Genomic DNA, 23,538 nt, shown 5'->3' with positions numbered 1-23,538 from the left:
AGTCGGCTTCACTACTTGACAAAAATATGTTACTGGAAAGACATTTATAGGAGCATGCTTTCCGCACTGGACGAACAGAGTAGAACCGTGGTCCTGAAAATTAATATGCAGAAAACTAAAGTAATGATCAATAACCTCGGGACGGCACAGCGGTTTGAGATAAGTGGCGAGGCAGTGGAAGTGGTAAGCGAATATATCTAGTTAGGCCAACTTGTGACCCCAGATCCCAACCATGAGGCAGAGATAATTAGAAGGATAAGAATGGGGTGGGGTGCATATGGCAGACATTCTCAGATAATGAATAGCAGCCTACCATTGTCGCTGAAGAAGAAAGTGTATGACAGCTGCATCTTACCGGTACTCACCTATGGGGCAGAAACCTGGAGGCTCACTAAGAGGGTTCAACTTAAATTGAGAAGGACTCAGCCAGCAATGGAGCGGAAAATGATAGGTGTAACATTAAGGGACAAGAAGAGAGCGGAGTGGGTCAGGGAACAAACACGTGTTAAGGACATATTAGTAGAGATTAAGAAAAAGAAATGGACGTGGGCAGGGCATGTAATGCGAAGGCAAGATAACCGCTGGTCATTAAGGGTAACACAGTGGATCCCTAGAGAAGGCAAGCGTTGCAGGGGGCGGCAGAAAGTTGGATGGGCAGATGAGATCAAGAAGTTTGTGGGGATAAATTGGTCACCGTTGGCACAGGACCGAGGTAATTGGAGAATAATGGGAGAGGCCTTTGCCCTGCAATGGGCGTAGATAGGATGATGATGATGATGCTGCTGATGATGATGATGATGATGATGATGATGATGATATATGAAGTCCCGTATACAAATATAAGAACTCTGGGACCCTACAGTGAAATGACACGGAAGTTAATTTGTCAAACTTCTGCATGTTTTCGCATTGCATATACGGGCTCAAATAAGCGTACTTCTCTCGTTTATTTGGTAAAGCCTGAAAGAAGAAAAAATATCATGCGACATCTGCGGCGGCCGGAACATTTAAGCAGTAACGCAAAATAACGTGAAATTTTCTTGCGACATGATTGGACAATATCCGAGTTTTTTTTTTAATTCATGCAGACGCACTTTCATTTCTGTCAGTTTAAGTTTTTTTTTTTCTTTGGGAAAAACCTTAGTGCTTTGGCAGAAAGCACATGTGTCGAAATGCAGTTCTTGTTCCGTTTTTTTGTTTTTGTTTTAAGATGAACATAGCAGTTTCGGTTTCGACTATGTTCGGCGTGTGAAGTACAGATTTCTCCACCCCACTAAAGCCCACACTCCTTCACCCCCCCCCCCCGCCCCCTGCACTTCTCACAATGCCGCTTCTGCAAGGCTCCGGGCTCCCGCTACAATATTATGTGGTGCTGTGGCAAGAGCCCCCACCTACCACCTCTGCCCTTCCCTCCCTTGAGCACTGGGAGAGAGCAGTGTCCAGCTAGGACCCTGACGACCATTGGCCGGTGCAGAGAGCTCAAGAAATCGTACGGACTCGAGGGGCCCTGAAATGAGGACTCCTCCCCAGTGCTGACTGCTTTACGTAGACGTTTATTCCTCCTGCTCCTCCATATCTTTGTCCGAGCATTATCGGTACCTCAGGAATCAGCATGCCGCACTTCTGCCATGTTTTCGGCTGCAGGATGGCCCGTATAAGCCTGCTAGCACCGTTCAGCGTCAAAGGACGAGCCGAGACGTACGCTGAAAACCCTCAGCGTCATTCGAGGAGCTGAACTGATTTTGTCGGCGCTGTGGTCAGCGAGCCGCAAAGTCGGCGCAGTCAAGCCCATCGGAAAAAGTGCGCGTTATAGCAAACGTGCGTCATAGGAAAATGTCAAGGAGGATGCAGAAGGGAAAGCAGTCGAGTTGATTTTTATACTAAATAAATTCCCGTAGGCCCACCTAGAGAGGTCTAAACATAGCCTAGGGACTCCAGACTTTATTCTGCCCAAGTAACCTCACAATGTTTACAAATTATCACTTCAGTGTACCCTTAAAAACGTCCATAAAATCCCATGCATCCCAATGTAACCATGTACAGCGAGATCCTTTAAAGTCGGCTTCGCTGCTTTACAGAAACGCATTACTGGGAAGGCTTTTTTCCAGGGACAGCATAAGAATTCTCCTATGAAAATATAATAAAGCTGGAGCTTTTATTATCGGGAATTTTTTATGCGGCTATTGTGTGAAACACCAAGCGTTACAGGCGGGTTTCTTTGAGTCCACACAAAATTCTTGATTGATTGATTGATTGATTGATTGATTGATTGATTGATTGATTGATTGATTGATTGATTGATTGATTGATTGATTGATTGATTGATTGATTGATTGATTGATTGATTGATTGATTGTGGTGTTTAACGCGCCGTGCTATATGCACCTAGGCTATGAAGCCCGACGTACTGGAGGGCCGTGAATATATTTTGACCTCCTGTGGATCTTTAATGTGCGCCCAAATATCGACAGGTGGGCGTTTCCTCTTTTCGCCTCCACCAGAACACATAAATTTCTTAAGCTCTTAAAAATTAATACAATAACAAATTAGCCGCAATACAAACCTGAGAACAGCCGTCACTCCTTCCGTTTTGGAGAGGCAAAGAGGAAACAGACAGTGAAAACTTGTCGTGACCTTGAAGGAAGGCGTAAGGTTTGGCTCGAGCTTGGTGTGTAAGTCAATAATCTTTGGCTCTAAAATACAGGCCACAGTTGTTCTAATTCGTCACACTAGTCATTGTATTCGCTGCAATCAAGCTTCGTAGTCGTGTACTTTGCGCACAATCCGAAGTCTATTATGCTGAATAGGAAACTTCCACAAAAAAAATGTTTGTGGAAGTGTGGAAGCTTGTGGAAGTTGTGCAAATGTTTGTGGAAAAAAAAACTTCCACAATGTTTCACGGTGAAACCGTGAAACATTATTATAGGTCTTCTTGACGGCGCGCACCATCTTAATGAGTAAAGGACATAAGGCGCGTTCGTAGCCATGCTCTCGTCTCGGTTTGTAGCGCAGCGGGAATCGCGCCACGTACCTGCCGTCGCGGTCACAGAGTCGTGGGATCGAAACCGGGCGCCGCCGCGTCAAGACCACCACTCCTCGCTCGCAAAGCTTGAGACTTCCCACCGCCCCGTTGGCAAGCCCGTCGACGACGTCGATGTTTGTGGTGATTATGTAGGGCTTGGTTGGTACGATGAGAATCTCCATGGGTAAGTTGGCGAAATCGGTGTGTGACATTTTATCCACCTTGGCCGTCGCCTTCTGCAGAGCGTCTTGTGTCGCGTACCCCCGGTACGTGTCTTAGCCCGCAGGCGACGAACGACAACATCTTCTTCTTCCTTTCCTCCTTGTTGGGTAGCAACGAACGCGTTGAACGTTTTGACCTCTTCGGCCAATCTTTGGTTGGCCAATCCGGAGGGGGATCCTGCCACAATCATCATCGTGGTGCCGTGTACAGCAGCAACGAGGGACGGGACAGGGTCCGAGCAAGAGGAGCTTCGCCCCTAAAAAAAGCTTTATTTTCTTTCACACAGATTTTTGTCGTAGACGAGGTACTTGTCCGGTCCACATAGTAGGTGAAAGACGTAGAAGCAAAGACTTTTTATCTTGTCTAGTTCGCCGGCTTTTCCCCAAAGTTCGCAACCTAAAAATAAACATGTTCAGATCAATCGTTCAAAAATAGGGCGAAGATCAACATTGAGGGTATATCTGCTACTTGGTCCACATATTTAGCAGCAGCAGAGAGCAACCCAAATTGCGCAAAATAAGAAAAATGAAGATGAAAGAATCAAATCAGCAATCATCTCAAACAATGTTAAAGGAACACTGAAGTGATTTATGAAATTTCGGTTAGTTGCTGCATTGTGTAATCGAACTCAACCAATTCTTCACTTGACTGACTAGCGGATACGCCTAGCCGTCATTTATTATTTAAAGGTGTCGTGAACACAAAATACAAGTTTGCTTCAACAGCTTTAGCCAATAATCAGGGACTGGAGCTAGCTTCTGCTTCTATACCTACCAAGGACATCGACACCGCCGAAGAAGCAGCCCATGCCCTTGCAGCTACCACTGGCAAAGAACATGTCACCATCATATCAGACTCCCAGGCAGTCTGTCTAAACTTCCAAATTGCACTCATTTCATCAACAGCGGCAAAAATTTTACCGGTCCACCCTGAGTTACCCGAAATTTTCATCATATGGACACCGGCGCATACATCACTGCAAGGGTATGAGGCCGCTCATGCCGCAGCCCGAGCTCATACGCACCGGGCGCCTCCTTCGGGGGGGATATCTGCCAGTGCTTAAATGAGCCCAACACGAAGAACAATCCCCAGAAGGTACAGTGACATCCTGGTCCACTACCACTTGGGACGAAGAACCTTTCCGCCTCCACATCTCAACATGCCTCGCGAAGACACGGTCATCTACAGACAGGATCCAGACTAACTCATTTCCACAAGGTACATTACTACACTCAATAAATCCAACATTATACGGATACGCTTGTACATTCTCCATAAGGCCATGAACTTTCTACCACATGCTATCGTAGCGCCGCCACACACCATCTTTGAATGTAAATTTTGCTCATAAGCAGGAACGCTCCGCCACATAATCGGGGTGTGCGACTTTACCCCTGAGCAACCTTCTCTCTTCCCGTCTACTAACCAACAAAGTAATGCGAGATGTTGCTGTCCAGCCCCTCTCTGCCTAACCAGCTTCAGCTGCTGGACAGAGAACAGGTGGTGCGGACTGCATATGGGCTCCAGTGACGAAGGAACCACTCCCCTAAGCCGCCCTCCGGGCAGTTCAGAAATTTCAATAAAAGTATTTCCTCCTCCTCCTCTTCCTCCTCCTCCTCCTTGCCCCAAATCCAGATCCCTCATTTGAGCGGTGGAAGGGTCGGTTGACCAGCTCCAACCCGGATCACCAACATCTGGTAGACCTGGAGAGACAGGCCGCCAAGACCCAGGGCTTCCTGGACTAAGGAGAGCCCCTACCTGGCGGTCAGCCCAACAACATTGACTGCTCCATTAAACGGTTATTCCTCCTCCTCCTCATTAAAAAATACGGCTTTGCCCCGATATATATTGTAGCCATTTTATCGCAACCTAAAACAAATAATCAAGGTATCAAAAAAAAACATATGAAGCAGTGCCCACTCTCCAGTCACTTTTCGGCGAGGTCTCTATCACATCCCAGAAACTTTTTTGTGCTATTGGTGGCCGCTGACCTAAACCACCGCCAAGAAACATGAGTGGTCGATTGGAGAAGCGCCTCTAGTTTTGTTTGATCGTGTCTTTGCTATCCTAACGTGTATAACACAGCGATAACCATTCTATTAGTGCTGGCCCGTATTACGCCACTACTGTCCATATTACGTCATTCCAGGGCGAAATTTGATCGTTTTGCTATTTTTCTTGCATTTTTTTTCTTTCGGTTAAAAGACGTCTTTCATGGCTGGAAATGAGCCGAGTGAGCTAGTTATCACAGGCTAGTTCTTTCAAATCGAACAGGGTTGTTGTGTTTTTTTCTGCATGGCCCCATTGGAGCAGGAAAAAAAATGATACCACTGGGCGCCCATTATGACCCCACTCGCCAACATCGGCACCGACGTGACGCTGGTTTGCAATGAAAATTGATTCTACACCGGTCTGTACGCTTTTTTTTTTATTTTATGCGAAAGCGTTAATAAACTCTATATGGGTTCAAAATCCGGCATTCATGGCAGATAAAATGGCGACTGCTCAGAGGAGAAAAAGCAGGCAAATGAATGCTCAGAATTACGTCACATTTCTTAAGGAGGTTGCTATAGATGAAGCAACTAAATTAGTTTGGCTCCCGGTGGGATTTGAACCACGCTTCTTCGAAATGCGAGACGATGCAGGGAACTCCTGGGCCACTTCCGCTCTATAATTCTAGCTTACATAGTGAATGATTTGTAGCCTTCGACTTAGAAACGTGCGTTCGAGACATGTACTGTGGCCTACCGGATTAATTTTAGCGTGCTAATTACAGAAGTAACAGTTAAGCGGCCAGCAAAGCACGTTTTCGCTATGAGCGGTAACAGGCCAAGCCTCTCAGCCGTAGCAACCGGGAGAAAAAGCAAATAGGTTCAAAGGGAAGTAATGATGGCGATATTCGGCAGCGAGACTTAAGACTACCCAAACACTTAAGAACGCGGAAACGGAGCAGAGGCGCCAGAGCTCCACAGCGCCCCTCCACCGCACAGTTCCCTCTGCTGAAATCACGTGACTTTTGGTACCATACGTGTTGAATCCGACGACTACGACGGTTACTTTTAGCGTTCACTTTCGTGTTTGATGAGACATATAAGGCATTCGCCATAGTAATAAGGGAGCTCAGCCGCATCACTGGACGTGCGCTGTACAAGCCAAGAGCAAAGCATTGAAGGACTAAAAAGATGGCGTCCCTGTAGGCACCACCTCATGACTCTACATAAAATGAGCACACCACCTTCCACGCGGTGCTTGTCCTTCGAATTTCACTGGTGTAATGTATATAGCGATTGACCCTCAACCGCCTACATTAACAGCAGCCGTGAAATGTGATCGCTCACGGCAGTGCAGCGCTGGACAGCACCGGGAGTGGTGCAACTCAGCGGACAGAGTCAAACCAGCGGCCAAACCAGCGCCAATGGACGTAAAATCGCCCACAGCAAACAAAACCGAGAGCTGAGCAGCGGAGACGACGGAAAAAAAGGTACGACAGCGAAGAAGCTGAAGCTGAGCTTCAATGCACTACGAGGCGTCCACCTCACCAGCACCTGTGAAACAACTCTGATCATACGGGGCTGCCCCAAAAGATGGCGCGCAAGCAGTAAGGCGAATGTTACAGGCCACGACGCCGTTTTCAATACAACATGGCGACGCGCACAATACCGGTATATCCGTTAAACAATTCAACACAAATGCTTTTGCATTAACTACATCATAGGACGTGCTTAGCTGTTCTAGAATTTTGTATCTAGTATACGGCTCATATTGACGTTTTGTTTGTTTACGCAGAGATTACATGGGGTTAAACAGTCATGTAATCAGCCAAACTCCCACCTGCGGATATGCTAGTGTGCTGTGACCGTCGGTGCACCCGAATAAACGAGGAGCATGATTACGAGGGAAACGACATTCTGCAGCGCCAATTTCTCGCGAAAACAAATGTACATTGGTGGAGAAAAATTCTGGAGACTCTTTAAAATTGAATTGGATGTGAACACCAATTAGCAAAATAAAAGTTGAGCACTTCATGCAGCTCAGTACTCACCATCGTTTCGATGGGGAACCCTAAATATTTCACAATTGCTGTATTCAGAGAAGGCCACCACGTGTACCATCACAACGTTTCCATCTAAAATAAAAACGCACAAAAATGTTGACATTATTTGTTAATGATCGAAAATTATACAAATTCAACCGAAAGAAACCATTTGAAATTGATGGGTTTCTTCCATGCTTTTGTTCTGTGGTTTGATCTTGTCTTCAACAAGTTTAAACCTCCGAACAAAACCGCTTGGGAAATCTTGGACCAGCAGCACTCTCAAGTAAAAAACGGGGATAATTTCAGAATTGTATTCTCGAGCGGTATCAGTATACAGCGCATACAATCCAACACTCATTACTCGAGTCGAATATCTTGTCCTGAAAAACGTAGATTACACGCCATCCAATTCCGGTCATCACCATCATCATCATCATCACCACCAGCCTGCTCAAGCCGACCAAAGTCTGCTTTCTGGTTGTTTAGTAAGGTGCCAAGTTTCAGCTCCGTATGTCATCACCGGCAGTATGCGCTGGTTGTAGATATTTTTTAGTGATAGAAGTAGCTTACTTTTGATTATTTGGGAGTGCTCGCCGAGTGCTCTCCAATCCATACGTATTCTGCGCCGAATTTCTCTCTCGTGGTTGGAGTCAGCACAAACCATCTGTCCAAAGTAGTTATATTCTTTTACTTCTTCTAGCGTTTCGTTTCCTAAGCTGAAGAGAACGTTTTTGGCATACTTATTCTTCATTACTTCAGATTTATTCATATTTATTTTTAGCCCCATGGATCGAAGTTCCTCATGCAGCATTTGCAAGTGTTCTGCCGTCTCACTCAGAAATACCATGTCGTCCGCAAACTTCCAACGGCTCAAGTACTCCCCCGTTTATCCTCAATCCTATCTTCTCCCAGTCTAGCTTTATAAACAAACCCTCCAGATATGCTGCTAATAGTTTTGGCAAGATGGTATCTCCCTGTCTTACTCCCTTTCGTATCGGGAATTTATCGCTTTGCTTGTAAAGAGTTATCCAGCCTGTGCATTGCTTATATATGTCTTTTAGAAGTCTTATGTAGATTTCTCTATTCCCTGGTTTTGTAGTGCTTCTAGCACAGCTGCGTTGTGTACGGAGTAAAACGCTTTCTCATAACCTATAAATATCATGTAATGGGGTTTAGTGCATTCTGCGGATTTTTCTGTCACTTGATTGGCAACATGAATGTGATTCATGGCTGAGTACACTTTCCTACACTCAACCTGCTCTCTGGGTTGTTGGAAATCCAGGATGTCACCTATGCGGCTAACTATAACTTTCATAAAAAGCTTGCACCCAAGTGAGAGCAGGCTGATGGGTCTGTAATTCCTGAGGTCCTTGAAATCCCCCTTCTTATGAATCTAAATAATGTTGGCGTTTTACCAGACTATGGGACCTTTTTGAGTCTTTAAGCATTCCGAAAACAGTACAGCAAGATTTTTCAGTACAATATCTTCTCCCTTTTTTCAAAAGATCCACGTTTATGCCGTCGTCACCTGCAGCTTTTCCTTTTTTATGCTTTTGCGAGCCTTTTCTAGCTACTCTTTAGTTACTACTGGGACATCGCAAGTTAAATTTATACTCTCAATAGTTTCCCCTGGAGCCGAATTCTCTAAAAAACGGGCGTCGCTTTGAAACGCCGGGGTAGCGCCATTGAAATGTATGTGTTCTGGGGTTGGGGCCGTCGCTTTGAGGTGCTCAGCAGGAAGTATGAGCTGCAAGAAAAGCACTGTGGCAAGGACGTGAAGCGACACCCACTGCCCTCCGTCATTTCACTTGTCGCTTCGCGTCCTTGCCACAGTGCTTTTCTTGCAGCTCATACTTCCTGCTGAGCACCTCAAAGCAACGGCCCCAACCCCAGAACACATACATTTCAATGGCGCTACCCCGTCGTTTCAAAGCGACGGCCCATCGTTTTGGAGAATTGGGCCCCTGGTCTAACGTCGCTGCCGTACAGAATGGTGTAGAATCGTTCTGCTACCTATATTATCTCGTCTAATTTGTGCGTGGTTACCCTGCTCATCTCTGAGTTAGTACATACATCCTGTCTTTGCAGATGGCTAGCTTTCTCTGAGTTGCTTTCAAGCTTCCCCCTATTTCGCAGCGTTTCCTCGATCACTGTCATGTTATATGCACGAATGTCGTTTGTTTTACTTCCGTTAATCAGTTTCGACAGCTCGGCTAATTCAATCTGATCTGCCTTACTTGACGCTTTCATGTTCTGACGTTCGGCAATTAGTTCCTTCGTTTTCTTAGTTTTTCAGTTTGTTCCCTACATGCTTCTTCTCCCACAGCTGCTGATTCACTGATTGTCATGTTAGGTTGTCATTTAGCCTGTGTACACTGACCTGGTTCTGCTCTTTTTGAAGCGTGAATTTGTTTTGAAGAGTTATTTTAAACTCCTGCGATCTGGCTCTAAATGACTCAATGCGGAGTTTCCTAGGTTTCACAAGTTTCCTTCATTCTCTTTTGAGGTTCAGCCTTAGCTTTCATCTAACCAGCGTATGATCGCTGCTACGAATCTTACTTGGCACCTCTACGTCTTGCACGACCCCTTAGCTGTCACTTAAAATGAAGTCAATTTCGTGTTTTTGGTTGCACCATGGGGACACTTTCATGTCCGTTTCCGAAGGGGAATGGACGTCGGGAAAAACTCAAAATAATAAAAAAACGAATGGGAAAAATCTAAATAAGTTCAGGCGCTACGTCGCAACTGCCGGGTTCATACCGAGCTAGGAGTACGGAGGCGACCCGGGGTGACACAGGTAACTCCGATACAATTTGTATAACTCGATAACCCCGGGCCCAGAAAAAAGTACAACCACTTGCTGAGACCGCCCGAGCAAGGGCCCCCTAGATATGTAATCAGCTTTTATGAAGAAAATATGGAAATAGAGCTTTGGAACTCCCGTCGCGGTCCAACGTTTTCCAGACTTTATAGAGCCCAGGGTTGCTAAGCTTCGCGCAGCCCCGCCAGAAGACCACCGTGGTTCTGATAAACAGTTTTTCGGCCTGGAATTGTGTTCGGTTCCGGTCGCCAGTATGATTATAGAACTTTCAAGGGTGCCTTTCAATGAGTGTACCATGAACGCAGACCTAAGCCCGAAAAACTTTCCTCTCTCTCTCTCTCTCTCTCTCTCTCTCTCTCTCTCTCTCTCTCTCTCTCTCTCTCTCTCTCTCTCTCTCTCTCTCTCTCTCTCTCTCTCTCTCAAAAAGGAGGAATCTTGCTCACAGTGCAGGAAAACAAAAGTGCTCGCTTTACGCATGCTTTTAAACGAGTATGCAAGGAAACTAACACTTCTCTTCGCAAGGAGACTGCAATTGATTGGATTATTTTCGAGCTACAAACCACGAAAGATGCAACATGCATGTACACTAAGTTTGGTTGTTACTTTTATAGATATTGCCGCTTAACAAACTTCAAACGTAAATTGCTTAGTTAAGATTATCGTTCAAATGAGACACAAGACTCAAAGCTATTTGTGTCTGTAAGTAGATGTCACTGTCAGGCACAAGACTCATTAGGCGCAAATAATTACATTAGAAGCAAAAATCCAGAAACATCGGAGGTTCTTTGACAAAAAAAAAGCGTTTTTAATTCAGCGTTTTGTACTTAATGCGGATTTATGCATAAACGCGTTTAATCTACACCCTAAGGCAATCCTGTGGTTCAGGTTCACTGCAGTAAACTCGAGTGACCAATACACACCGCCAACGATGAAATTTCGGCGCGTTACAGCGGCGCTCATACAATTTGACTGAAAAAATGTATTGTGCGCCGTGTCATTCCGCAACATGGAGGAAAGAATGCTCAGGAGAGGCCCTTAGCATCCCACATGCATTGCAAAAAGTATGGAGGAAGTGGCGTCATTATTATTGAGCGCATAGACAGTGTTGCGTAGTTTTTTATGGCTTCGGTGGCTAAATCTGGCGAAATTTCACGTACAATTTTTTACGACGCTTTGACTGCGGCTACCTCGTTACGCTGGCAAAACAGCGCAGTCGACAGCGTCATCGTGGTCTGCAATCTGTGCACTACAGCTGATTTCGCAGCGTTTCTTCTATTGCCGTTTCCGTTGTGTTCTAATAAATAAATAAAGGCAACATCCGATGGCTGATAACTGGCGTCGTCGGTGAGCATAGTTGTCGTTCTCTTGCGGCGATATCACGTCGCTTCCGCGCAGTGGTTTTCCATCCTTATTGGTATGCAGGTGTGAAGGTGCGCGTTGGCGGCTTCAGCAAGCTTTGGAAACCCGGTAACCCGGCACGAAACTGTAAGGCATCTTGCAAACCTCTGCAGCTTGCAAACCACATGAAGTGAAATCCGCAGCTGAGGCGTACCGGGCTTTACGGACCCAAACATTGCTCCCGTCGTCTGCTTTCACTTTCGCGAGCCGCCCGTACCGCGAAGCTGCCATCAAACCGGAAACAGCAAAGGAGAATGGGGAAGAGTGCTGGGCTCAGTGGGCTCATCGACATGGCGGGTGCGGCTTCACAAACGTGACGACAGGACCTCTCCTAATATTTTCTTTCCTCCATGTTCCACAATGCAGGTCGTCTGCCTTGCGTTGCGTGATGCCACTGCGCAGACCAACCTTTTATGTCAGATCGTATACGCTCTAGATATTCATCCACCGAGATTTCATCATTGGCTGCGTGGGTTGTTCAATCAACTGCATTTTTGCGAAACTTAAACCACAGGATTGCCTTAGATTGTAATTCCAAGAACGTGCTTGACGCGTGGTTACGATACAACGGTTTAGCTTAAATAGGCCAGGCATTACCTCAGTCATTTTTCAACCTGGCAGCATCGACCAGGCGGTGTGTGAAATCAATGCAACAAAATTTGGTGCCGCTGGCTTACCTGGTGCCAAGGCCGCTTCCATCACGTTTGGCGCTGGGTATCCTTCAGTGGCGCGAACCCAGGAGTACACGGTGATGTTCTGCCTGGTTAGTAAAACATGTTGCTGATTCTGCTAAACACAGGCAAAAAATAATTGTCGTGGCTGAACGCGGTTAGACCGTGTTTTGTCTAGCCATAGCTCGGTTCTCCCGCCGAGACCGCGCAGTGAACGCGCACAAAACTGCACCGCAACACAAAGCACAGACACTGCTGGGCGTACGCAACCAGTGCATTTTTGTACCATTTTCTGATGGCATGCGTCCCTACTCTTCCCCCTATCCCCCTTTCCGCCCCTCCGTCCCCTTTGGAATGAACGAGCAATTAGACGTTTTCACTCCGCAACCGTAAGAGGTACTGGCTTGACCTTCGCTGAGCTTACAAGAATTCCTGTCGTACGACAAAAACCTTTGTTGTGACAACAGAAGTCTTGTTTTTACGACAAAGCCATCCGTTGTTACGACACACATTTCTGTCGTAACGACAAAGTCGATTTTCTCAGCGACAAACATTACTGTATAGTCACAACAGAACTGCCATTTACGCTACTCTTCACAACGGGCAATAACATTCAAACCATGTTCATCTACAGATGGAACATAAGGATCACGACAAGACAGGAATCCGGCGCGATGGAAGATCAAAAACAGGACAGGAATACGACACACGACAGAACATCAGAATCACGACACGACAAGAATGCGACAAGACGACGGTACGACACGCGAAAATACGACAAGAAACAGAAACTTTTCTTGTTGTCATTTTCGACTGGGGATGTATCTAACTTGATATCCTTAACCTGCGTGCATCTCACTCAAAATAATTGCTGGTTATAAAACGTCATCCCCTGCGAGTGCGTGCTACTCTGTTAGTATGTTCCACTGTGCTGTGCTTCAGAGTACGCGCACTGGCTTCGGAGTGCACAGATATATTGCGGTTTCTGTTACTTGTCCCCTTGGTTGACACATGCCTACTCAGTTTAAGATTCAATTACATAACACCAATACAATGGTAACTTTGAGTGGGCCATTCTCACTTGGTGCCATCATTTGGATCGGCTGAACCGAAAGCGCCGACAGTGTACTTCTCTTCTTCGTTCACGAAAATCACCTCGGAGAAAACGCACTTCCTATTGTGTCCATATAGCGGCTCGTCTTCGTACGATCTCATGTAAAGGTAAAATTTCCCAGGCAGTGTTAACGTCTGCAAAAAAAAAAACAAAGAAAGAAGTAAGCCTAACGTTACGAGGCTAGTTAAAAGCAAGCCAAGAACATACACAAGATTCTATAACAGCTGGCAATAATACTTGGAATGAATTTAATCACATTGCTTCAACAGTGGTTTGAAGATGGCGGTCCACAAGATTCGACCGGAATTCTTAATGATATCCATGGTGCTTTGAGGGTAACTGGCATCGACATTTGCTTGCGCTGACGGAGCCAGAACTTTACCGTGACTCTGTACACTAATCTTAAGCTTATTCCTTCTAAATTATTTTAGTAGTAGTGTTAACGTCAGAGACAAGGCTCACAGAATAACCGTAATGATACTGTGCTGGTCTGCCTTACGTCCCTATACATACAGAATGAGTTTAAAATCTCAAATACATTGCGACACGCACTGTTTAAGTGATTCTAACAAGTTCGTCAAACTTAATCTCAACAAGCGTGCAGGCAAATCATACACAACGACACGAATAAATATACAGCAGGTTTGAAAGATATTCACTGTCATCATCGCTATGATATCATTTCGAGACCTGGCCACGCGATTTGTTTGGCAGCGTTCGGGCATACGCCCTCGCCCGTGAGTTAAGAATTCCGGGCACCCGACTACCGAGAGCTCCAGTGATGGTCGCAGCACGAGCAGTATAGAACAAGATCTTGAACTACAAAGAAGGGAATCATCTCCACCTTACCCTAACCTAGACAGGCAGCTGCAGACAAGCGCAGACTAACGCTACAGCACTACACTACAGCTTTTGCAGCAGTGCTAGCATTTTAGGCGTTGCCGTCGACTCTAATTTGAAGTTTAACGAGCATTTGATTTCCATGTTTAAAAAGGCGTCCTTCAGTCTTACGGCGTTGATTCGCGCACGCCCGTACTGCAATGTCAGAACCCTTTGTAGCGTATATTTCGCGTTCGTTCACCGTCATGTGAACTACTGTATAAAATCGTGGGGTAGCAGGCATCACCTGTCACCACTCAGTACATTACACAAGGAAGCCGTTCGCGTTATAAACTCTACTCCCCGTCAATCACCATCGTTTCCGTTATTTCAGAAACTTCGGGTTTTGCCTCTAACTCATATTTAACGCTACAGCTTTAGTATTCTGTTTCCGAAATTCTTGATCATAAACTCGTGCTACACATCTGTCCGGTTCGCCATTAATTACGGGTACGAATAACACGCATTTTTCGAGCCAAAGCAATCTTTTGCTCCTTAACATTCGAACCAATTACGGCAAACACAAATACAATTTTCCGCTATATCAGTTTGGAATTGCTTGCCTACCAATATAAAAATAAAATCAATCTACAAGTTTAAAACTTTACTTACGAACAACCTGCTTGAGATTTATACTTTCCTTTAAGTGTAACATGTTGCCTAGTTTCTATGCTTGTATCAATTGTTCGCCTTTCGGTTGACCTTGAAATCTGTCGCATATTTTTGTTGTATCTATGGTTCTGTGTAGTTAGTGATTATCTGCATATAGTTACGTTTAGTACTACAGTTAATGTGCTTTTTTTTCTTTTGAAATGTCGCTGCCATTCTTTATTTGGTGTGTTTTCAATAGAGGTCCCACGGCCTTGGGACCTTCCTCTGTCCTACAACCTTACTCTGTACTACAATGGCAGAAGAACCGCCAGCGTGCAAGCACAGCGCTGGATATCCTACATGTCCTATGGAAATGACCCTACCTGACTTAGGGACACCAACGCAGCTGTCATTTGCCATCTACCCGACCTGGCTGACTCTTACCTCCTCTTTCGAGGCAGTGCGCCAAAAATGTACTAGAACAGAGATAAATATTCAAAAGAGATGGCCTCTAATTACTTGGGTAGCATGAGCCACTCTCCGTTTTAAATAAAGCTCTCTCTCTCTCTCTCTCTCTCTCTCTCTCTCTCTCTCTCTCTCTCTCTCTCTCTCTCTCTCTCTCTCTCTCTCTCTCTCTCTCTCTCTTGCGTCTCGTTAATATGTTTCCTTACCCTTTAAGAACGAAAGCTGTCATAAAATCCCTTCAGTGCGCACCTGTGCCCAGAATACGATCCATGCCAGGCTTGAAGGTAAAATCTGATCGTACGTGCACCCGCTGCACTGGCTCAGTGGCTGCGGCGTTGGGCTGCAGAGACGGAGGAATTGGGATCGTTTCCTGGCCGCGGCGGCCGCTTTTGATACAGGCGAAATGCGAAAACGCCCGTGTAGTCTAGATTTTGGCGCACGTTAAAGATCCCCAGGTGGTCAGAATCAGAACCCTCCACTACGGCGCGCCTCATGAGCTGTTGAGCGTCGGATCCCTAAACCTCCCAATCAATCAAATCAATCAAAATATTGAGCGTATGTGCGCAACTAAAACAATCCAAAATTTTAATATTTCGTTTACAGATGGACGAAGCCTACCTTCCAGGCGTCTTGGTATTTTGAGAGCTCAGGCCTGCGCTCTAGCAGCTCCGTTTGGCTGAAAGTCAAGGCCGTTGCGAGAAGAAGCGCTCGCAGTGCAAATACGCCCGTTTGTCCTGGTGCTGCGTTCATCTTTGCACGGAACTTGCAAGCAGCCCTGTGAAATGAATGAAAAGGAAATGCGAAGAGAGTCGATGAGGCAAGCTGCTGCGTGAAAAGAATAAGTCAATGCGTATGTGATAGCCCTCGGTAACAGTGTGGTGCAGGAGGGATCATCATTTACGCACGAGATTGAAAGGCGCATCTTCTGTCCTTGTATCTGCTTTCCTGTTCTGGGAATGACTTTCAGATAATGAGCAGTACGTTACACTTGTCACTTATGATCACTTCAGAAAGTGACTATTCCAGTGCTGTCAACTCGTTGATCGGAGGTATTTATTTATTTATTTATTTATTTATTCATTAATTCATTCATTCATTCATTCATTCATTCATTCATTCATTCGTTCGTTCGTTCGTTCGTTCGTTCGTTCGTTCGTTCGTTCGTTCGTTCGTTCGTTCGTTCGTTCGTTCGTTCGTTCGTTCGTTCGTTCGTTCGTTCGTTCGTTCGTTCGTTCGTTCGTTCGTTCGTTCGTTCGTTCGTTCGTTCGTTCGTTCGTTCGTTCGTTCGTTCGTTCGTTCGTTCGTTCGTTCGTTCGTTCGTTCGTTCGTTCGTTCGTTCGTTCGTTCGTTCGTTCGTTCGTTCGTTCGTTCGTTCGTTCGTTCGTTCGTTCGTTCGTTCGTTCGTTCGTTCGTTCGTTCGTTCGTTCGTTCGTTCGTTCGTTCGTTCGTTCGTTCGTTCGTTCGTTCGTTCGTTCGTTCGTTCGTTCGTTCGTTCGTTCGTTCGTTCGTTCGTTCGTTCGTTCGTTCGTTCGTTCGTTCGTTCGTTCGTTCGTTCGTTCGTTCGTTCGTTCGTTCGTTCGTTCGTTCGTTCGTTCGTTCGTTCGTTCGTTCGTTCGTTCGTTCGTTCGTTCGTTCGTTCGTTCGTTCGTTCGTTCGTTCGTTCGTTCGTTCGTTCGTTCGTTCGTTCGTTCGTTCGTTCGTTCGTTCGTTCGTTCGTTCGTTCGTTCGTTCGTTCGTTCGTTCGTTCGTTCGTTCGTTCGTTTCGTTCGTTCGTTCGTTCGTTCGTTCGTTCGTTCGTTCGTTCGTTCGTTCGTTCGTTCGTTCGTTCGTTCGTTCGTTCGTTCGTTCGTTCGTTCGTTCGTTCGTTCGTTCGTTCGTTCGTTCGTTCGTTCGTTCGTTCGTTCGTTCGTTCGTTCGTTCGTTCGTTCGTTCGTTCGTTCGTTCGTTCGTTCGTTCGTTCGTTCGTTCGTTCGTTCGTTCGTTCGTTCGTTCGTTCGTTCGTTCGTTCGTTCGTTCGTTCGTTCGTTCGTTCGTTCGTTCGTTCGTTCGTTCGTTCGTTCGTTCGTTCGTTCGTTCGTTCGTTCGTTCGTTCGTTCGTTCGTTCGTTCGTTCGTTCGTTCGTTCGTTCGTTCGTTCGTTCGTTCGTTCGTTCGTTCGTTCGTTCGTTCGTTCGTTCGTTCGTTCGTTCGTTCGTTCGTTCGTTCGTTCGTTCGTTCGTTCGTTCGTTCGTTCGTTCGTTCGTTCGTTCGTTCGTTCGTTCGTTCGTTCGTTCGTTCGTTCGTTCGTTCGTTCGTTCGTTCGTTCGTTCGTTCGTTCGTTCGTTCGTTCGTTCGTTCGTTCGTTCGTTCGTTCGTTCGTTCGTTCGTTCGTTCGTTCGTTCGTTCGTTCGTTCGTTCGTTCGTTCGTTCGTTCGTTCGTTCGTTCGTTCGTTCGTTCGTTCGTTCGTTCGTTCGTTCGTTCGTTCGTTCGTTCGTTCGTTCGTTCGTTCGTTCGTTCGTTCGTTCGTTCGTTCGTTCGTTCGTTCGTTCGTTCGTTCGTTCGTTCGTTCGTTCGTTCGTTCGTTCGTTCGTTCGTTCGTTCGTTCGTTCGTTCGTTCGTTCGTTCGTTCGTTCGTTCGTTCGTTCGTTCGTTCGTTCGTTCGTTCGTTCGTTCGTTCGTTCGTTCGTTCGTTCGTTTGTTTGTTTGTTTGTTTGTTTGTTTGTTTGTTTGTTTGTTTGTTTGTTTGTTTGTTTGTTTGTTTGTTTGTTTGTTTGTTTGTTTGTTTTACCCTCAGGTACCGAGGGGGCGACAGACGGGATTAAGAATGCGATATTACAGACAAACGCAGCAAAATAACAAGAATAAACAGTACTCATAACAGCTACTTCCGAAAACAGGATGATAAGGCTGAACAAAAGGCAATCTCACCCCTAATTCCAGCTACCGGCCAACGAAGACGATTCCAACCAGCGCACGTACCGAGGATAAGCGAATCACGAAAGTTGTTTATATGACAAGGTGGAATGTCAACGTTGTTTGGGTCAACGATGCTGTGTGGCATATAAGATGGCCTGGGCAAGAGTAGGTGGTTTTTAAGAATATGATTATAACGGTAAATTTTGTTAAATACACATAAACGGAATAGGTACTTACCTGCGACGTTCCGACGTTCCAGGACAGGCAAAGATAGGTTCGATTTTGTAAATGTAACACTAGATGCGTGGTGGTAATTTGATAATATGAAACCCGATACATGGCTCTGCACGTTCTCTAACTCGAAAAGAGTGACTGCGTTCGGTTCTTAAACGCTGGCGGCATGCTCCAGTTTTGGGCGAACTTGTAAAGTAGTAATTTTAAGGAACTGGAAGCTTGATTAAAGTTTAACTCGTAGTATCCATGAGATCAGTGTTGCTAAAAACGCAGTGTGAGCTTTCCAGCATGTAGAGTAGGTGATGTTGCACCCTTAGGTAGAATGAGGCAGCTTTAAGTGGAACATAATGAAATAATAGGATGTTTTCAAGTTAATTCGATAAATGCGCATAATTTAGCATTTATCGATATTAAAGACAGGTAGACAGAATAAAACTGGTGCGAATTTTATCCTTTTTCGGTAGCGCTAATAACGATGTAACCCCTTTTGCAGACACAACTTAAGTGCCTCTCAACATGACGACAAATCCACCCATGAACTGACCATTAACATTTGAAACAGCCCGAGTTATACTAACTTGAACAAGTTTGTAAAGCTATTTTTTGAGGTATACGGACGACTGGTATCTTAAAAGACCCAATATGACAATACCAAAGCTCGCACTAGCACTTTCGTACAGCAATTCAAAGAAATAACATTAATGGAGGTTCATCCGTCAGAACATTCAATAAGCACTTAAGAGGCAAACAAGCATCAACAACATCTACAACAACAACAAAAAAAAACTACGTCCGCGTGCCTATAAATAACACCTTTTGAGATATGGTTTTGCTTTTCGTAATAAACATGTTTACTCTCTCACGCTCTCTTCATTGTTACCACGTGACATATCGCAAAAAAACGGCCTCGTGAACATGTACAGGTGCCGTCAGAAGTAACTGGAGCACGGGAGCTGTGGCCGAACCGCATAGGAGCGCCGTGTAGGAAGGAAGGAAGGAAGGAAGGAAGTATGTAAAAGAAAGTCAGGAAAGTTATTCGGCTGGAGCCTAGTTTGCTATCCTGAACTTGTAAAAGGGTACATAGGCAAAAAAAAAAAAAAGGCTATAATCCAAGCTGTGAAGGTGGTTGGAAAGCAAAGCTTTAAACGACGCCCGCAACAATTGCCCGTGCGACGTCACTTGAATTCACACACGTGGCTCAAGAGTGAAACCAGAAATTCTGCCAGCCGTTACCTGGAATTCGCAGGGGCGGCGTCCCGAACGCAGCAGCAGCGTCGGCCACGGCCGGGCTAGAGCGGCGGACACCGCCGCTGTAGCCTGGCCGTGAGTCGGAAGTGAGAGAAAACGGAGAGGAGCGTGTTTCGAAGGGTGACAGCGGAACCTAGCCATCCTGATGTGCTAGCTTGGGGCCACACCACAGCGCGACACAAGCGCAGACACCGAAACAATGCGGCATTTGAGCTTAGTGATTCCCATTTATACCGATTTAAACTAGTTAGCTTACTAAGTTTGAGAATGCCACAAAACTTAGGGAACTTTTATAATTCCTATTTATCAGAACCTGTTGCTACGCTCGCCTTTTGTAATACCTCTTAAAACGCAACAGAATTGGTAATCACCAATTTAGAAAACGAAATCCTATTCGTGGCTAGCAGTGCGTAAAAGGTAGCTTTTCTCTAGCGGCCAGATGTCTGTATGGGGTTTGTACGTACATTCTGTTTTCCCTCCCTGAAAACCAATTCTTAACGTATATATGTTTGCCGAACGACCACTTAATTTCGTCGGGTGCGGGTTACTATGGAGGTGCTGTCGAACAAGTTAATCAAGCCATGTGTGAAGGCACCGCGCAATGGACGCGAAGCTACGCCGAAACAGGGCCAAAACAACCGCCGCTGAAGCAGGCGACAAGCCGTACCGCCGACGCCACCGCCGGCGAGCAGGCACTCCCGCGCGGGGAACGCTGGGTAAATTCGCGGGTTAAAACTCCATCCATCACTAGTGTGCTCCGTGAGTGAATCCCTCCGCCCCCCTCCCTCCCCCCGCCGCTACCTCCGACGCTTTAAGAGTTTGTGGTACCGCACGCCACGAAAGAACCGTTGGCTGGTAGAGCTAGAACGCTTTGCTTTAAAAAGAGAAAGGAAAGAATGAAGAAAAATTGGAGCCGACAGGTATGCCTAGTGCTAAAGCACTAAACGTTCAAGTTCAGTTCACACACTGGAGGCTTTCAGTCTATAGTCTAGAGTTCAAGTTCGTCGCCCATAGAAAGCGTAAGAATTCCTTAATCGCCTTCTGCAGATGACAGAGAAGGCCAGTGACACAGAATCTTCTCCGAAAATGGCCGCCGAGAGTCTAGGTACCGGAGTGTGCTGCACCCATAGAGTTTCTTAGTAATGTATACTGTAAGAAACTCTATGGCTGCACCGGCATTAAACTAAAGGAGCAGAACACGCACGCGCCTGCCGATGGTGATAGCCCATGTATACTTCTCGAACCTGTTGTTTTAATGCGGCTTCGAGCATTATTCGCAGTATACTGGTCTCAGCGATGGCGCTGATAGCAGAGGCGGTATCTGGCAGCGTCACTCACACACTTTCAGCGCACGCGAGCTGCTGTAAAAGCGTCGCAATCGCAGAGATCTGAAGTAACAATTTTTCTTTTCTAATATTTTTAGGTGGCTCTGCTATCTGCGCCATCGCCGAGACCAATATGCTGTGAACAAAGCTCGAAGCCGCATTAAAAGAAGTGGGTTGAGAAGTATAGAGGGGCTATCGGCGTCGGCAGGCACGCATGCGTGCTCTTCTCCTTTAGCTTACCGCCGGTGCAGCTACACGGCGATCCTATGCGGTCAGGCCTCAGCTCCCGGGCTCCAACTACTTCTGACGGCACCTGTACGCTTAGTTTTTACGAGCAGAAACGTAAAGGTGAAATTTTAGTGCGGATTCAGCTGTCGACAAATAAAACGTGGTGATTTCACAGGTGCTTGCCGTCAAATGCTACAAAAAAATAAAAGAGTAGTCATTCGGCAAAGAATACAAATTCGGTGATTATCAATAGTTAGAGATACGAACGTTTATTCCTGATTAACGAAGTTTATTTGGGCCGAGTGACTTATGTAGGGAAAACAAAATTTTCGTACTCACTAATCCGCACAAATTTCTTCTTCGCACGCGTTTTTCACAACTTCCAATCAACTGATGTCAACAGGTTCCCTTGAGACGTCGCAGTTGTAGACGAGGAGCGACACGTGTGGAGATGTTCTGCGAGATCCCTTTTGCGGAAACTCTTCTGTCAGCACACACAGCGGTCATCAGCAAACCACGCAAGCGGCAAGCTTCATGGCGGAAATGAGTGGGTCGTGCGTCTCGCCCTATAGGAAAACGTTTTAGCGGCATCTATAACGAATCATCGGCCTGCGTACGGAACGTTTCGTCACGACGATTGTTTTCGTTCTCAGATCTTATCGAGAACCGTATAGAAACTCGCTTGCACCGGATTTCATTAGGTGAGTGAAGTTTAATTTGTTTTAGTAATTTATTCCCACCCTGGTGATGCCTGAAGTTAGCCAAATGCTTAGAGGAAACTTGTAGCACTGGGCCTAATGCCTTTTGGCGCATTCTCAAGTTTGACCCCCGCCACCTCACTCCCCATTTGCTCCTGTTTCGCAAAGGGACACTAAGGGCTAAGTAATTTTTTGTTTCAGCTAAAAGATTACGCGTTCCGTAGCCCTCTCAGCTTTTGTTTGACAGCCAACGATGCCTTGTTTTCTGAGAAATAAGTAATTACAGCTTTCATTTCTCGCTTCCGTTTCCCTTCCATTTTTTCGTGACGTGTCCGAGCACTACGCAAGGCGACCGTATACGAATAGCGATCCGAGCCAGGTATTGATCGATCGCCGCCATCTTCGGTAAAGCCTGTCCTCATTGGCACGGAAGAAGGAAACTTGAGGAGGGAGTGTCACGTGACAATAGCGAAGCCTAGTCATAAAAAATAAAAATAAAAAATTGGCTCCAATCCACGCTGTGAAGGTGGTTGGAAAGCAAGGCTTTAAACGACACCTACAACAACTGCCCATGCGACGTCACTTGAATTCACACACGTGGCTCTGCAAAGAGTGAAACTAGAGATTCTGCCAGCCGTTACCTGGATTTCACGGGGGCGGCGTCCCGAACGAAGCAGCAGCGTCGGCCACGGCCGGGCTAGAGCGGCGGACGCCACCGCTGTAGCCTGGCCGTGAGTCGGAAGTGAGAGAAAACGGAGAGGAGCGTGTTTCGAAGGGTGACAGCGGAACCTAGCCATCCTGACGTGCTAGCTTGGGGCTACACCACAGCGCGACACAAGCGCAGACACCCAAACAATGCGGCATTTGAGCTTAGTGATTCCCATTTATACCGATTTAAACTAGTTAGCTTAGTAAGTTTGAGAATTGCGACAAAACTGAGTAATTCCTATTTATCTGAACCTGTTGCTACTTTCGCCTTGTGTAATACCTCTTAAAACACAACCGAATTGGTATTCACCAATTTAGAAAACGGAGCCCCATTCGTGGCAAGCAGTGCGCTAAAGGTAGCGTTTCTCTAGCGCCCAGATACCTTTATGTGATCTCGACATTTTGTTTTCCCGCCCTGCAAACCAATCCTTCCACCACCGAGTGAGCGCAATAGATGTTTTCACCACCACCACCCGCGGCAACAGGCATCGCGAACTCAGCGAAGCCCAGAGAACAACGCAACTCGACCGCCTCTCATCCACGAGGGCCGGTAGGAATATCCTCGAACGGCTTGGCTACGGCCGCGGCCGAGCGGTGACGGAACCGCAAAACACACAGAGCCTCCCAAGAGAGATGCTCCAACGCATCAAGGTACTCCCGCTGCCCCGCAACGTCCACCCCGATCACAATCCGGGACGCAGGGCGGCCAGGGCCAAGGCCCTCACCGAGGCGCACACAAACGACACGGGCGCCCTCTACGTGGACGCAGCGAGATACCCAGACCGCCCGAACACCTACGTGGCCGTGGCGGTGAAGGCTACAACTGGTGATGTGTACAGTGCGTGCAGTGTCCGTGCTCCGACCGCCTTACAGGCAGAGGAGGTGGCGATCGCGCTCGCGCTAACACACCCGCGGTGTACCACAGTGCTTAGTGACTCGCGTTCGGCCATCGCGAACTACGCTAAGAACACAGTGTGCGATAG

General features: G+C 46.5%; 1 protein-coding gene across 1 annotated transcript; it reads right to left on the bottom strand.

Moving 5' to 3' along the window:
* Positions 1-3,501: 3,501 nt before the first annotated feature.
* LOC144167490 (female-specific histamine-binding protein 2-like) lies at positions 3,502-21,617 on the bottom strand. Its single transcript, XM_077696742.1, has 6 exons — positions 21,489-21,617; positions 15,838-15,994; positions 13,252-13,418; positions 12,177-12,259; positions 7,287-7,370; positions 3,502-3,640 (listed from the first exon to the last, which is right to left on the bottom strand). Exons 2-6 carry the CDS (start codon positions 15,967-15,969, stop codon positions 3,513-3,515), a joined length of 594 nt encoding a protein of 197 aa, XP_077552868.1. The 5' UTR covers positions 15,970-15,994; positions 21,489-21,617; the 3' UTR covers positions 3,502-3,512.
* Positions 21,618-23,538: the final 1,921 nt, after the last annotated feature.

Source organism: Haemaphysalis longicornis, unplaced genomic scaffold, assembly GCF_048455015.1.
Source record: "Haemaphysalis longicornis isolate Haplotype H1 unplaced genomic scaffold, Haemaphysalis longicornis Haplotype H1 scaffold_2, whole genome shotgun sequence".
NCBI classification, from domain to species: domain Eukaryota; kingdom Metazoa; phylum Arthropoda; class Arachnida; order Ixodida; family Ixodidae; genus Haemaphysalis; species Haemaphysalis longicornis.
Note: the sequence above shows the minus strand (reverse complement) of the source record. Positions and strands in the feature narration are given on the sequence as shown.